The sequence below is a fragment of the Pleurodeles waltl genome, chromosome 1_1, assembly GCF_031143425.1.
Source record: "Pleurodeles waltl isolate 20211129_DDA chromosome 1_1, aPleWal1.hap1.20221129, whole genome shotgun sequence".
NCBI lineage: Eukaryota > Metazoa > Chordata > Amphibia > Caudata > Salamandridae > Pleurodeles > Pleurodeles waltl.
The window spans coordinates 788892847-788910065 of NC_090436.1; the positions used below are offsets into that span (position 1 = coordinate 788892847).

The 17219-nt window shown below is 48.6% G+C and overlaps 1 protein-coding gene across 2 annotated transcripts in view; it reads left to right on the forward strand.

Moving 5' to 3' along the window:
- FANCC (FA complementation group C) overlaps positions 1 to 17219 on the forward strand; it is a 1679603-nt gene that overhangs the window by 1647149 nt on the left and 15235 nt on the right. For both annotated transcript variants that reach the window (XM_069227975.1, XM_069227967.1), the window contains one exon: positions 5271 to 5471. In XM_069227975.1, coding sequence (XP_069084076.1) covers positions 5271 to 5471 — 201 coding nt within the window. The remainder of the gene's footprint in view (positions 1 to 5270; positions 5472 to 17219) is intronic.

The window sequence follows — 17219 nt, forward strand, 5'->3', positions numbered from 1 at the left end:
TTATCAGTGGGGAAAGCCTTGGTTAGATCTGTTCGTCTCTGCAGAGAACACGCAAAGTCAGCTGTTTTGCGCATTGGGGTTTCCAAAGCGGCACTCGCTCGGAGATGCTTTTTGTCTCGAGTGGAACTCCGGCATCCTTTCCGCCTATACTACTTCTGCCCAGAGTTCTCAAGGAGATCAGGAACGACTGGGCCCAAGTCATCTTGGTGGCTCCGGACTGTGCACGGAGAGTCTGGTACCCAGAGCTGTCGAGCATGACAATCGATCCTCCATTCAGACTTCCTCTTCAGGCGGATGTTCTGTTGCATCAACAGGGGACAGTTCTCCACCCGAGCCTGTCCAATCTCCGCCTTCATGCGTGGAGATTGAGCACTGACAGTTGACGACTTTTGATAATCCACCCAAAGTCTATGAAGTTATCTTGGCAACCAGGCGTCCCTCACCAAAACTGTATACACCTGTCGTTGGCATAAATTTGTGGCATGGTGCACCAACAAATCTATTGATCCTCACCCTGCCCCTCTATCCGAGGTTCTTTTGTTCATTCTTTCTTCAACCCAGCAGGGCTCTGCTTTGGGCACCCTTAAGGGGTATTTATCTGCCATTTTAGCCTTTCTTAGGTTACCTTGATCAGCCCTCACTCTTTAAATCCCTGTAGGAACTTAGCTCCGTATATACTATCTCAAAGTAAGAGATAGTGTGCCCAGAGTCCAAGGGTTCCCCTTAGATGTTGATAGTGGCAAAATTAGATAATACTAATGCTCTATTTTGTGGTAGTGTGGTCGAGCAGTAGGCTTATCAGGAGGTAGTGTTAAGCATTTGTTGTACACACTCAGGCAATAAATGAGGAACACACACTCAAAGACTTATCTCAAGGCCAATAGGTTTTTTTATAGAAAAATATATTTTCTTAATTTATTTTAGAACCACAAGATTCAAAATTGTCGGTCAGTACATAAAATGCAAGGTACTCCTCATAGGTAAGCATAGAACTGATTTAAAACAGTAGTACAGACAGTTTTGGTTAAAATGGCAATAAGCTATTTTAAAAGTAGACACAGTGCAAAAATCAACAGTTCCTGGGGGAGGTAAGTTTGGTTAGGTTTCTCAGGTAAGTAAAGCACTTACACAGTCAGGGCCTGATTCTAACTTTGGAGGACGGTGTTAAACCGTCCCAAAAGTGACGGATATACCACCTACCGTATTACGAGTCCATTATATCCTATGGAACTCGTAATACGGTAGGTGGTATATCCGCCACTTTTGGGACGGTTTAACACCGTCCTCCAAAGTTAGAATCAGGCCCTCAGTCTCCTGGGAATAGGCAGCCCACCATTGGGGGTTCAAGACAACCCCAAAGCCACAGCACCAGCAACACAGGGCCGGTTAGGTGCTGAGGTCAAAGGAGGGCCCAAAACACATAGGCACATATGAAGAGCAGGGGTGCTCCGGTCCCAGTCTTCTTACAGGTAAGTACCTGTGTCTTCGGGGATCAGACCAGGGGGGTTTTGTAGAGCACTGGGACACTCACACACAAGCCCACAAAACACACCCTCAGTGGCACAGGGGCGGCCAGGTGCAGTGCACAAAGTAGGCGTCGGGTTTGCTATTGAAAGCAATGGATGGACCCAGCGGTCACCTATGCGATGCAGGCGGGGCACATGGGAGGCTTCTCAGGCCAGCCACCGACTGGGCTAGGATGAGGGCCGCCTGCTGGTCGCTCCTGGAATGGTAGGTGGTTCCTCTCAGTCCTGGGGGCTGCGGGTGCAGTGCTTGACCAGGCGTCGGGTTCCTTGTTACCAGGCAGTCGCGGTCATGGGAAGCCTCTGGATCCTTTCTCCAGGCATCGCTGTGGGGGGTGCAGGGAGGTTGACTCAGGAGTCCATGTTGTTGGAGGTGCCCGGGAGTCCTCTCTGCAGTGTTGGTTCTCCTGAACTCGAGCAGGGGTCGTCGGGTGCAGAGTGTGAAGTCTCACGCTTCTTGCGGCAAGTGAGAGTTCTTTGAAAGTTGCTTTAAAGGTGCAAAGTTGTTGCAGTTTCTGAACAGTGCCGCTGTTCTCAGGAGTTTCTTGGTCCTTTAGGTTCAGGGAAGTCCTCTGAGTCCTCAGAGGTCGCTGGTCCCTGTCGGATGCGTCGCTGTGCAGGTTCTTTGAGTCTGGAGACAGGCCGATAAGGCTGGGGCCAAGTCAGTTGGTGTCTCCGTCATCTCTGCGGAGCTTTCAGGTCAACAGTCCTTCTTCTTTCTTTAGGTTGCAGGAATCTGATTTCCTGGGTTCACGGTCACCCCTAAATACTAAATTTAGGGGGGTGTTTAGGTCAGGGGGGCAGTAGCCAATGGCTACTGTCCTTGATGGTGGCTACACCCTCTTTGTACCTCCTCCCTGAGGGGAGGGGGGCACATCCCTATTCCTATTGAGGGAATCCTCCAAACTCAAGATGGAGGATTTCTAAAGGCAGGGGTCACCTCAGCTCAGGGCACCATAGGAGCTGTCCTGACTGGTAGGTGACTCCTCCTTGTTTTTCTCATTATCTCCTTCAGCCTTGCTGCCAAAAGTGGGGGCAGTGGCCGGAGGAGCAGGCATCTCCACTAGCTGGGATGCCCTGGGGTGCTGTAACAAAAGGCATGAGCCTTTGAGGCTCACCGCCAGGTGTTACAGTTCCTACAGGGGGAGGTGAGAAGCACCTCCACCCAGTACAGGCTTTGTTACTGGCCACAAAGTGACAAAGGCACTCACCCCATGTGGCCAGAAACTCGTCTGGTTGTGGCAGGCTGGCAGAAACTGGTCAGCCTAGCACTAGGAGTCAGACTGGTATTCAGGGGGCATCACTAAGATGCCCTCTGGGTGTATTTTACAATAAATCCCACACTGGCATCAGTGTGAATTTATTGTGCTGAGAAGTTTGATACCAAACTTCCCAGATTTCAGTGTAGCCATTATGGAACTGTGGAGTTCGTAATTGACAGACTCCCAGACCATATACTCTTTATAGCCACCCTGCACTTACAATGTCTAATGTTTTGCTTAGAAACATGATGCAACCATGCCTGTGAGGCAGTGTGCATGTGCTGAGTGAGGGGGGGTTCCCAGGGTGGCATAATACATGCTGCAGCCCTTAGAGACCTTCCCTGGCCACAGGGCCCTTGGTACCAGGGGTACCATTCACAAGGGACTTATCTGTGTGCCAAGGCTGTGCCAATTTTGGAAACAAAGGTACAGTTTATTAGAAAGAACACTGGTGCTGGGGCCTGGATAGCAGGGTCCCAGCACACTTTGAATCATAACTGGCATCAGCAAAAGGCAAAAAGTCAGGGGGTAACCATGCCAAGGAATGCATTTCCTTACAATTCCCTATTGTAGGTTCCTAAAAGGTCTTACCCATTTATTTCCTCTCACTCCATTTGTCATACCTCAGTGGGACATCAATCCTGTCCTTATTTATTGTTTATTCCCTTTGAGCTGATGCACAATTGTCCCTTACAGCTCCTCACTCCTCCAAAACTGTCTTTCTTGTTGCCATCACCTCTGCTCGCAGGGTGAGTAAGCTTCAGGACCTTTCATCCAAGCCTCCATACTTGTCTGTGCACCCTTACAAAGTGGTGTTGCGCACTAAGGCTTCCTTCCTTCCAAAGGTGGTTACGTCTTTTCATGTAGGCCAGTCCATCCCCCTGCCTACTTTCTGTGCACCCCGACATCCTTTCCATGAGGAGGAGAGACTCTACCGTCTGGACCCAAAAAGAGCGTTGGTGTTCTATCTTAATCGTACTAAAGATTTCTGGGTGGAGGATCAACTCTTTGTCGGTTATGTGGGTGCGAAAAAAGGGAAGGCGGTGCAAAACTTACCATCTCTCAATGGGTACTTTGCATCAAGATGTGCTACGCTTTGGCCAAGAAGCAACACCCTGAGGGCTTGCTTGCTCATTCCACCAGAGAAACTGCTGCTTCCACTGCGTTTGCATGCAGAGTTCCTGACCTGGATAGCTGTCAGGCAGGTACGTGGGCGTCCCTGCACACGTTTGCTAAACACTACTGCATGGACAGTCAGGTCCGTCAGGACGCCTAATTTGGTCTTTCGGTCCTGCAGGACTTCCTAGTATGATCTTGGTTCGCAGCCCACCACCGAGGATGGCATTGCTTGGGTATCTACTCTAAGGTAAGGAATCTGCAACTAGAAGTCTCTATCAGATGTACAAGTTACTTACCTTTGGTAACAAAATATCTGGTAGAGACATATTCTAGGTGTAGATTCCCTACCGACCCACTCATCCTCCCCGCTTGCGAACTGATTTCTAGGGACAGGGATTCCCTTTTCTGGTCCATAGCTCTGGTGCACCAATCTCAGTGTTCTTAGCGGGTCTGCGCTTTGTCGTGGAAAGTCGTTAAAATAAAATAATGTCAATGCGCTGAGGCGGCGTCTGTACTACTCCTGATGTCATCACGGCGACTCCAATGACCCCCGCGGACTCGACCTACGCCACCTTCCGACTCGCAAGGGATTGCTCGAAGAAAAATCCCCAGATCCAGTCTGACGCGTGGGGGAAATTCTAAGGAATCTGCAACTAGAATATGTCTCTACCAGATATTTTGTCACCGAAGGTAAGTAACTTGTACATTAGATGTAAACACATGTAGAATTTGGACGTGACTGTGCGCAGTCAGTGACCTGGTCAAAGAGGGCATGAAAGAGCTGAAATTGGATCATAAATTTAAGGCTGATATGAACAGGAGCCCCTCCATAGGTATGGCCCAGGATTCCCAAACTCCTTAAGATGTCCCTGCGCCCAACACTATAGAGTTACTCTAAAAAATGTATTGTCTCATCCTTGTCCTTACTTTGGACTTTACCAATATCCTCAGTAGAGCTAATCAAGTTATGTGTGTCAGCTGTCCCTTTTGTAGGATGAGATACTCTCTCATACACCCAAGTCAAAGTTTTCTGAAAATACTTTACAGATTCGTTTATTATGACCCGCCTTTAAAAGAATCCTTTAGGCTTCTTCCCTCGACCTCGCTGTGTGTGTTTGAAATTCTGCAGTAGGAAAACCTCCACGCCCCCTCAGTATATACTACATGCATAGCTCTTGCCCTTATGCCATCCTAGACTTATTACAGTGCAGTGCCAAAGAAAGTTCAGAAATACCGCCTGCCCCTTTCTGTAAAAAGTTCTACGAACATGTTACGTCTTCGTGACGAGGTTCTTGTGACTTGCGCTGTGAACACAAACCCTCTCACTTTATGACTAGCAGATAATTCTACTTTACATTCTTTCCAGATGGAGGCCCGAACTGTAGCCGATCGTTTGCTGCTAATCTTTGGTAGAATCAAACTCTCACTGGCAGAACTGTACGATGCAGTTGGCCCGAACACAACCTCAGGCCATTCAGGAAGAGACCAGCTCATTAGACACCTCGTTTTAATTTTTTTGATGTTCTCTTCTGGAGGGGTCGCGGTTGCCAAGGAGTGTATTAAGCAAGTAAGTCATTTTATTCTTTTTCGCAGATATAGTTTTGTTGTGTGGTTTTGTGCATCAATGCATTTCACATCAGAGACGCTGATTTAAAAACCTCTAGCTTTAGTGTACCGATATCAATTAAGGTGCAAAACAGTTCATTGGGGAACAAGTGGGGGAACACAATGATCTCTGGCCTTCAGATGAGCTTTCTTAATTGGCTCTTGGATTACAAGATTGCATATTGGAATCAGCTTTGACATGGAAATGTGTTTATCATATTTGCACACCAGATGACCTAAGGATATCTATCATGGCTGATCTCCCTTGCTCCATAAAGCCTTATGCTTTTTGTCGGCTGGTCCCGTGCATTTCCCAAGGACAGCATTCATTTTCTGTTGCTAAAGGAGTGGGGAACTTTGTTGAGGAGTGCAGCACTGCTAACATGCAAACAAGTTTATGGCTATTTAGAATTGCAGTTCACTCGAAGTCTACTATTACAAGGTGGCTTGATTTGTAGGCGGGGATACCAGATGGACTCAAATATTGTTTCAAGACTGTATCTCAGCCCATGAATCCGACTAATATGAGTATTTGTACCCGGAATGGAGAATAACATACAGACCTGGATTTACTGGGTTCAAATCCACATGTTGTATCCCCATTCCTTGAATAAATACTCTTTCGTTTTCCATCTGATTTGATCAGGTGGTAATTGAAAGTGAGGGGAGGGAGTAGTAGTGTGGTTGGTGGTAGACAGGGGTATGAGAGGTCGTCAGAGCACCGCAGAGGTAGTGAGCTGGCAGATGCTACCATTCTGTGCTCTCTGTCCTATCGAGAGGGATCAGGTGTGGGCCAAGACACCTCATGAGGCCGCTCCCAAACCTTCGCTCCCTTTCTACCAAGAGACTGGGCCCTGGTTGTTCTTCTCACATCCTCATTCATCATGGGATTTTGATATGCTACTCCCTCGGGATGTCTCTGAGTCATTCTGCACCATGACCTGTGTAGGAAAGTACCCTCTTTCTGGCATGGTTTCCCCCACGTTTTGCCTGCTGTCAGTATGTTTTTGACTGTGTTCACTGGGATCCTGCTAACAAGGACCCCACTAACTCTGCTCTCTCCCTTAAAACTTGGTTGCTTGGATCACACACAAACACCCCACATTTGGCATGCTGGTGCCCCCTTGTAAGTCCCTACTATATGGTACCCAGGGCATTGGGGCACCAGGGGTTCCCCATGTGCTGCAGCATGTATTATTCCATCCTTGGGGAGCCCATGCAAAGTGTATCTGCAAGCCTGCCATTGCAGCCTGCGTGAAATGGTGCATGCACTCTTTTCACTACAGGTGACTGACTATACCAGGTCATTGTATGCCTTTGTAGCCCAGAGGGGAGGGTGCAGGTACCTGTGTATGAGGGCACCCCTGCATGAGCAAAGGTGCCCCCACAAACTCCAGCTCCATTTTCCTGGACTTCGTGAGTGTGGGGACACCATTTTACGTGTGTACTGGACATAGGTCCAGCTACATAGTGGTAACTCCGAACCTGGGCATGCTTGGTATCAAACATGTCAGAATCATATATGATTCCATGCAGTCTGGGAGCTCCCTAGAGGACCCCCAGCATTGCTCCTACCAGCTTTCTGGGGTTTTCCTGGCAGCCCACGCTGCTTCCACCCCTCAGAAGGGTTTCTGCTCTCCTGCTGCTTGAACAGCTGAATCCCAGGAAGGCAGAACAAAGGCAGAACAAAGGATTTACTTTGGGAGATGGATGCAACACCCTGCATCTCCTCTAAGAGATCTTCAGGCTCCGTGTAGCCCCAGCCCCCAGCACTCTTCCCTGCGACGCACAGCCCTCTGCGTGCTTCTCCTGCGACTTGGGACCTCTCCTCAGGTGTGCTGCATGGGCCTCTCTGCGACTCCTGGGCTCCTTGCGTGTGGGTCTTCTGTGGGGGCTGCCTCCTCTTTGGATTCTCTGCACTGCTGAGGGTCGCCTGCCACCCCTTCCCCCTATGGGTTGAGTCCCCCTTGGGCCTTGCTGGTCCCCGGCAGCTCCACTTTTCCTCCAACTGCAACCTTTGCCTTTGAGAAGGCTTGTTGATGGTTTTTCCACACCACAGACTGACTGCAATCCTTCGTTCGGCGTGGGATATCAACTGCATCATCCAGTAACTCTTCATCTGCTCCTGGGCTGCATTGCTGACCTTCTTCGTCTCACCGTTGACCAACTCCTGCTTCCACAAACGGGTGGGTCGTGGCTCCTGCCACCATCGGACATTCCAACTGTAACTGGACTTGGTCCCATTCTTAACCAGGTCTTCTTCTTTCAGGATCCACCTCTTGTTGCTTTCAGTCTTGTCTGCTTCTTGCAGTATACTTCTCTGAATCCTGTGGGTTGGTTTGGGTAGAACCAATAGCTTACCTCTTTCCTCTTGTTCACTGGGGGTACTCCAGTACTTATCTTTGGGGTTTCCTAGTACCTCCAGCTCCCCTCTAACAATTCCACTTCCTTGGTGGGAACCCGACCTTCGTATTCCATTTTCTTAGTATATGGTTTGGTCTCCCCTTAGACCTTCAGGATTGCCTTTTGCTTTTTAATGTTTTCTATTACTTTTTATGCCTATTTCTTGATTGTTACTGTACATATATAGTGTGTTTACTTACCACCTCTTGGAGAATTGCTTATCTAGTATTTTAGTACTGGTGTCACTAAAATAAAGTACCTTTATTTTTGTAACACTGTGTGGTTCTTTCTTGTTTGTAAGTGCTGTGTCAATACAGTGATATTGCATGAGCTTTGCATGTCTCCTAGATAAGCTTTGGCTGCTCATCCACAGCTACTTCTAGAGAGCCTGGCTTTTAGACACTGCCGACACTTCACCAATACCTGGTATAAGGTGATAATATCTTAGAGTTTCCCCACACACCAGGCCAGCATCATACAACCACCATCTTAGGGAGTCCATTAGAAGCTCTGGTGATGATCTTAGCCCCTCTCTGCACCCTGAGAGAGAACAAGAAATAAAATTGTTAATTCAGCATACCTGCGTGCATCTGTGTAACTTGAGCTGCAAAAGTGTTATTTGTTTAATGTGTATCCCTTTGTCTTTTTTTGAAGTATTGGAGATCTCATATTTGTACTGCAATTTGTGTGTTATATCACCTTTTTCTCCCATCTATCTTTGGCTGAGTTTCTGCCCCTCCCTAACCCCCTCAGTATGCTGCTCCTACAATCCCTCTCTCTCTTTCTGCAAAGATTGGCCTCCTCACGGCATCATTCAGTTGCCTTTTTGCCACTGCCCTTTTTAACATCTCCTCCCAGGTTGTGCATGTGAATGGTTAATATCTAAACAACATCTTCCATTTTGGCTACTGTTAGGCCAGTTAGGTATGGCCTTAACTCAGAACGTCTCCCCTTATGCTACGTGCTCTTGGTGGGTGCCTAAGTAGGTGGTCTTTCTGTTGCTTCTGGATGGAACCTATGAAGCACTTCCTGGTTGTTTAACAGCACTTCTAGTGGGTGTGCCCTCTGTCGTCTCTGAATGAACTCCATGTAGTACTCCCTTGGTGACTTAACAGTGCCTCAAATGTGTATGGTTTCTAATGCTACTGAGTGGCCTTAATAAACAAAGTAGACCCAACTGAAGTGTACATCAACGGCAGGTTCTCAAATTGATACTGAGCACCCTAAAATTGATAAGTACCTGCACATATGACACCATCTATTCTCACACTCTTTACCTCTGTGCTTCTGCACAGCGACATTGGATGCACCTGCTTCTGCCACATTTTCCAAACCTTGTGCATCTCACCCAACATGTCTCATATAGGCCAGAATACAAACAGTGCGCTCAACTATTGTAGGAAACTGGCCATTGTGGCATTTACTCCACACACACATTTTCTTCCTGATATTAATGTTGATGCTGACTTGGCTGAGAGTGTGCTGGGATCCTGCTAACCTGCCCCAGCACCAGTGTTCTATTCCTAAAACTGTACAATTGTTTCCACAGCTGGCACACAGATGAGTCCCTTGTAAAAGGTACCCATAGTACCAAGGGCCCTGTGGCCAGGGAGGGTCTCTAAGGGCTGCAGCATGTGTTGTGTCACCCCAAGTGACCCCTCACCAAACACATGCACAATGCCATTGCAGATTGTGTGTGTTGGTGGGTAGAAAAAAGCAAAGTCGACATGCCATCCCCCTAAGGGTGCCATGCACACTAAATACTGCTTGTGGCATAGGTAAGTCACCCCTCTAGCAGGCCTTAAAACCCTAAGGCAGGGTCACTATACCATAGATGAGGGCATAGCTGCATGAGCAACATGCCCCTACAGTGTCTAAGCCATTCTAAGACATTGTAGGTACAATGTGGCCATATTAAGTATATGGTCTGGGTGTTTGTCATTATAAACTCCCCAGCTCCAAGATGGCTTCACTGAAGGCGGGGAAGTTTGGTATCAAACATCTCAGCACAATAAACCCACTCTGATGCCAGTGGCAGACAGGTTTCTGACCCTATGGGGTGAGGGCCTTTGTGCTCTCTGAGGCCAGAAACAAAGTCTGCTCTGGGTAGATATGCTTCGCACCTCTCCCCTGCAGGAACTATAGCACTTGACGGTTAGCCTCAAAGGCTCAAGCCTCCTATTACAGTGCCCCAGGACACTCCAGCTAGTGGCCTGTCTCTAGCTTCTGAAGCCCCTGCTACAAAAAGGCAACGCATCCTGCAGGATAAGCGACATCTTTAAAACCCCAAGAGGACTGCCTGCTCACCAGAGGACCAAGATCTCCCGAGGACAGCGGCAATGTCTAGAAGAAACTCCAACAAAGGACTTCAGAACCTCCCTAGATCTGCAAGTCCTGACCACTCTGCACCCAACACCCACATCCGGTGTCCAGGTGGCCCAACAGTCCAGAGCAGGTCCCCAGATGATTCAGACCTTGTGTCCCCTGGGTTGACCCCTCCTGGGCAATATGACCACGACTGCAGCTTAAATCCAGAGGACCCCCCCTCACTGCGAGAGAAACAGATAAAGATTACCAAAGCCTAAAGGTACCCTTGCACTCGCAGCCCCCTGGCAATCTGACCATCTGTCCAGCAGCGTTCAGCAGGCGGCCCCCTTCCACCCTGCACCCAGCTGCCCCTGCGCTGCTGAGGGTGTGTGTTTTGTTCTGACCTGTGCCCCACCCGACACCATGGTGCTCTCCTAAACCCGCCAGTTCTGCCCTCCGATGACCCGGGTACTTACCTGATGGCAGATCCAATTCCGAGTGTCCCCAATCTTCATAGGAGCCTATTTTGAATCTTACAGTATCTTAGACCTCTGCACCCGCCCGGCACCGTGTTGCTGGTGGTGGGTGTTTTGGGTTAACTTGAACCCCAAACCTGTGGACATTCTAACCAGGGCCGGCTTTAGCGCTGCTGGCGCCCTGAGCAACAGTCTATTTTGGCGCCCCTCACCCGAGGACCACCTCCTTGGATTCTCTCACTATCACCTGACATATGTGCCCTGGCTTAACTAATCCACTCAGCTGTCCATATAAAATAAATATAGTCCTGTTCTTTGCAGCAGGTGTATTAACCCTCTATACTACTTTATGGCAAGTCAGAGCTGCTGCTAGACAAAACTCCCATCTCTCTCCCTAGCAGTAACATTAATCACAATAGGTATCTTGACATTTTAATTATTCCTTAAGGTGGGTGCTTTTAAATCACAAGTTTTGTAAGTTCTTGCTAAACACAGCGCCCTCCTGAGGTCAGCGCACCCCAATCCAGATCAGCACCCGGTGCAACCGCACTACTCGCACTGCACTAAAGCTGGCCCTGATTCTAACCCCTGGAGGCTGTAATTGTAAGTTTTGCATGTACCTCGAAACCGTACTAACCTTTCTTCCCCCTAGAACTGTGTTTGAAAATTACACAGTGTCAACTTTTAATACAGATTATTGCTATTCACTTGTAAACCCTTCAATTTACCAAATGGAAACAAAGTGGTGGTGATACATATGCTTGCTGCCTATTTGCAAATGTACATACCTGCAATCAGAATCTTATGGTTCTAGAAATAAAGTAACAAAATATATTTTTGCTTTATAAAAACAATTGGCCTGGAGTTAGTCATTGAGTTTGTGATTCACTTATTGCTTGTGTATGTACAGCAAATGTTTAACAATACCCTCTGATAAGCATAACTTCTTGACCACACTACGACTAATAGAGCATTAGTATTATCTACTAACCCCTCTGTCAAGCCTCTTGGGGAACCCCTGGACTCTGTGCTGTGCACACTATATCTCATTTTGAGATAGTATATACAGAGCCAGCTTCCTACACCAGGCCCAAGTAATCCCTGTGGCTTGAGACTGGGCACGGAGAGTCTGGTATCTTGACCTACTGAGCATGTCCATTGATCCTCCGATCAGACTGCCCCTTTGGGAGGGTCTTCTGTCACAGCAGCAGGGTAGGGTTCTTCACCCAAACCTGTCCACACTTTGTCTTCTTGCATGGAGATTGAGCGGTGGCAGTTGACAGCCTTTGACGTTCCTCCCAAAGTCTGTAACGTAATCTTTGCAGCCCGGCGTCTCTCCACCAAAACGGTATACACCTGTTGTCTTAAACTGGCTACTAGCAACCAGTCCGGGGCTATTAATCAGATACAAATCACTAAGGACACTCAGTAAGTAGCAACACTCACACTGAAGGCCAGTGCAATGCAATTTTATTCAAGCAATAAAATAGACGCAAATGCTGGTGACAAGAGCCAGATAACACAATACACACATAATGAAGTTTATCAAAATGCACAAGCTGATAGGGAGCAGCAAAATCAGGCCCATTACCCCACCTGGGGACTTAACTCTCCACAATGCTGGGAAGCCAAGTCAGTCTCTTTCTTTCTCTCTCTGCCTGTCTTCTCCTCTTCAGTTGCTGGTAACTGTGGCACACCTAGAGGTGATCGCTTGCAGGTTGATGGCAGTGCTAGATGACCTCGTTCATCAGCTTCCCCGAAATTCAGACTCCTTCATCTTTTATATTCTAAAAGCTGACTTGCGTAATATTCCACAATATTCTGTCTCATTCTCTCAGGTCCTGACATTCTACTAAAGTCCGCTCGGTACAGTAAACAAGATAGCGGTGTCTTAAGAATGTCAAAAACAAGCATCTTACCCTTGGTGCAGCCTAGTGTGAAAAGCAGGTCATCTTGACCAGGGGGGTTTTGTAGAGCACTGGGGGGGACACAAGTAGGCACACAAAACACACCCTCAGCGGCACAGGGGCAGCCGGGTGCAATGTGCAAAGCAGGCTTCAAGTTTGTAATGGAAATCAATGGAGGGACCCGGGGGTAACTCTAGCGGTGTAGGCAGGGCACAGGGGGGCTTCTCTGGCCAGCCACTGACTGAGCTAGGCAGAGTGTCGCCTGATGGTCACTCCTGTAATGGAGTTCGGTTCTTTCTGGTCCTGGGGGCTGTGGGTGCAGTGCTAGGTCCAGGCATCAGGTTCTTTGTTCCAGGCAGTCGTGGTCAGGGGGAGCCTCTGGGTCCTCTCTGCATGCATCGTTGTGGAGGTCCAGGGGGGTCGTCTCAGGTTACTCACGAGGTCGCAGTCACCTGGGAGTCCTCCCTGTAGTGTTGGTTCTCTGGAGCTCGAGCTGGGAGCATCAGGTGTAGAGTGTGAAGTCTCATGCTTCTGGCGGGAAGAGTGAGGTCTTTAAAAGTTGCAAGAAAGTTGCAAAGTTGTTGCTGTTTTTGAACAGTGCTGCTGATCTCGGGATTTTCTTGGTCCTTCTGGTTCAGGGCAGTCTTCTGAGGCTTCAGAGGTTGCTGGTCCCTGTCGGATGCATCACTGTGCAGGTTCTTTGAGACTGGAGACAGCCCAGTAGGGCTGGGGCCAAGTCAGTTGTTGTCTCTGTCGTCTCTACAGGGCTTTCAGGTCAGCAGTCCTTCTTGTTGTAGGTTGCAGGAATCTGATTTCCTGGGTTCTGAGTCACCCCTAAATACTAAATTTAGGTGTGTGTTTAGGTCAGGAGGGCAGTAGCCAATGGCTACTGTCTTGGATGGTGGCTACACCCTCTTTGTGCCTCCACCCTGAGGGGAGGGGGCACATCCCTAATCCTATTGGGGGAATCCTCCAATTTCAAGATGGAGGATTTCTAAAGGCAGGGGTCACCTCAGCTCAGGACACCTTAGGGGCTGTCCTGACTGGTGGGTGACACCTCCTTGTTTTTCTCATTATCCTCTCCTGCCTTGCCACCAAAAGTGTGGGCAGTGGCCAGAGGGGTGGGCATCTCCACTAGCTGGGATGCCCTGGGGTGCTGTAACAAAAGGGGTGAGCCTTTGAGGCTCACCGCCAGGTGTTACAGTTCCTGCAGGGGGAGGTGAGAAGCACCTCCACCCAGTACAGGCTTTGTTCCTGGCCACAGAGTAACAAAGGCACTCTCCCCATGTGGCCAGAAACTCGTCTGGTTGTGGCAGGCTGGCAGAATCTAGTCAGCCTAGCACTAGGAGTCGGATCGGTATTCAGGGGGCAACTCTAAGATGCCCTTTGGGTGTATTTTACAATAAATCCCACACTGGCAGCAGTGTGCATTTATTGTGCTGAGACGTTTGATACAAAACTTCCCAAATTTCAGTGTAGCCATTATGGAACTGTGGAGTTCGTGTTTGACAAACTCCCAGACCATATACTCTTTATGGCTACCCTGCACTTACAATGTCTAAGGTTTTGCTTAGGCACTGTAGGGGCATAGTGCTCATGCACATATGCCCTCACCTGTGGTATAGTGCACCCTGCCTTAGGGATGTAAGGCCTGCTAGAGGGGTGACTTACCTATGCCACAGGCAGTGAGAGGTGAGCATGGCACTCTGCAGGGAGTGCAATGTCGACTTAGTCATTTTCTCCCCACCAGCACACAAGCTGTGAGGCAGTGTGCATGTGCTGAGAGAGGGGTCCCAGGGTGGCATAAAACATGCTGCAGCCCTTAGAGACCTTCCCTGGCATCAGGGCCCTTGGTACCAAGGGTATTATTTACAAGGGACTTATCTGAGTGCCAGGGCAGTGCCAATTGTGGGAACAAAGGTAAAGTTTAGGGAAATAACTTTGGTGCTGGGGCCTGGTTAGGAGGGTCCCAGCACACTTTCAATCATAACTGGCATCAACAAAAGGCAAAAAGTCAGGGGGTAACCATGCCAAGGAGGCATTTCCTTTACAAAAATCCTTAAAATTGTTTCTCTCTACTGCAAGACCTATCTCTCTTATATGATAACATCAAGGTAGCTTAATATATTTATAAAGTGATAACTTTTAATTAGGAGCCAGTTGGAATGTCGAGTTGGGTGTGTAAAGAATTGCAATTTAAAACCCTATTTAATGGTAAAGATGGATTTTTGATAAATACATCTTATTACATTTTGTTACAGAAGTTAACAGTACAGCAAGACAGCACAATGTAGAAACTTTTCAACATATCTGTTTGAGAATGACACAGATTTCCAACCAATAGCATTTAATAATCTCCCAGCGATTTCTTAGGGCCTGACAGGAACTTTAAGATATTTGTCCAAGCCATTTTCTCCTTTCTCCATTATGCTTACTGAGGCAGTCCCGTGCCTCATAGACTAGTCCATCCTGCTGTGCACACCAGTCCACCCTGTCACCAGTGGGAAAGAGTTGGGAGGAGAGGAAACTGTAGGAAGTTGGCTCTGTATATACTATCTCAAAGTGAGAGATAGTGTGTACAAGAGTCCAAGGGTTCCCGTTAGAGGTTGATAGTGGCAAAATTAGATAATACTAATGCTCTATTTTTGTGGTAGTGTGGTCGAGCAGTAGGCTTATCAGATGGTAGTGTTAAGCATTTGTTGTACACACACAGGCAATAAATAAGGAACACACACTCAAAGACTTAACTCCAGGCCAATAGGTTTTATATAGAAAAATATATTTTCTTAATTTATTTTAGAATCTTCAGATTGCAGGTAAGTACATTAAATGTAAGGTACTTGGCATAGTAATACTTAGAACTTTGAACCAAAACAGTAATGTACACAGGTTTTCATATAATGGCAATAAGCTATTTTAAAAGTGGACAATTGGTGCAATTTTCGACGGTTCCTGGAGGAACAGTTTAGTTAATACGGTAAGTAAAGCACTTACAAGTTGAGTCTCTGGGACATAGGTAGCCCACTGCTGGGGGTCCAAACACCCAGCACCAGCAACACAGGGCCGGTCAGGTGCAGAGGTCAAAGAGGAGCCAAATTATGGTGCTCCGGTCTGCTGGCAAGTAAGTGCCCGCGTCCTCGGAGCGCTGACCAGGGGGGTTTAGTAGAGCACTGGGGGAGCCCAAGTAAGCACACAAAACACACCCTCAGCGGCACAGGGGCCACTGGGTGCAGTGGGCAAACAGAGCGTTTTTTTTTTTATAGGATTCATTGGAAGGACCCAGGGGTCACTCAGATGTTGCAGGCAGGGCACAGGGGGGTCTTCTTGGACCAGCCATCGACTGGGCAAGGGTGAGGGCCGCCTGCTGGTCACTGCTGCACCAGTTGTCAGTTTCTCATGGGCCTAGGGGCTGAGGGTGCAGTGCTTCTCCAGGCATCGGATATCTTCGTCCCGGGCAGTCGCGGTCAGGGGGGTCCTCAGGATTCCCTCTGCAGGCATTGTGGTGGGTGTGCAGGGCGGTAATTCCAGGGTGGACACATTGCTGGAGTCGCCTGGGGATCCTCTCTGGGTCGTTAGTTTTTCTGCCCACGTGCCAGGGGGAGTTCTTGATCCTTCTTAGGTGCAGGGCAGTCCTCTGAGTCAGCAAAGGTTGCTGGGCCCGCAGGGTGTGCCGCTGGTGCAGGTTCTCTGAAGTTGGGGACAGGCCGGTAGGGCTGGGGCCCAAGCAGTAGTTGTCTTCCTTCTTCTCTGCGGGGGTTTTCAGCTAGGAGGTCCTTCTTCTTTGTAGGTCATCAGGGATCTAAAACCCTGGGTTCAGGGTCACCCCTAAATACTGAATTTAGGGGTGTGTCAGGGTCAGAGGACAGTAGCAAACGGCTACTGTCCTTGAGAGTGTCTACCCTCCTTGTACTCCCTCCCTTTGGGGAGTGGAGCATATCCCTATCCCTATCCCTATTGGGATAAATCCTCCAAAGCAAGATGGAGAATTTTCCAAGGAGGGGTCACTTCAGCTCTGGTCACCTTAGGGCTGGACCTGGCTAAGGGGGTGACTCCTTGTTTTTCTCATTATCTCCCTGGACTTGCCGCCAAAAGTAGGGGCTGTGTTCCTGGGTGCTCTGGCATCTCCACTAGCTGGAGTGCCCTGGGGCACCAGGTTTGAGCCTTTGAGGCTCACTGCCATGTGTTACAGGTCCTGCAGGGGGAGGTGTGAAGCACCTCGACCCAGGACTGGCTTTGTTTCTGACCACAGAGTGCACAAAGGCACTCACCCCATGTGGTCAGAAAGTGGTCTGGAAGTTTTAGGAAAAGAAAACTTGTGCTGGGGCCTGGTTAACAGGGGCCCAGCACACTTTCAATCAAAGCTGGCATCAACAAAAGGCAAAAAGTTAGGGGGTAACCATGCCAACAGTGGCATTTTCCTACAGTGAGACACCAGCTGAGCTCCCCATTCAAAGAAAAGAGAAATCCTTACATTTTGGGCTCTTCGCAAACAGCCCTGTTTGCCTCAAAATCTTTCTGCCTTCACACCCACCAATGCGATGCTCCGGTTTACCTAAGTCTTCACACCACAACGACCTCCGGCGATGGGAAATCTGCTCTTCACGCTACAGCATCGAC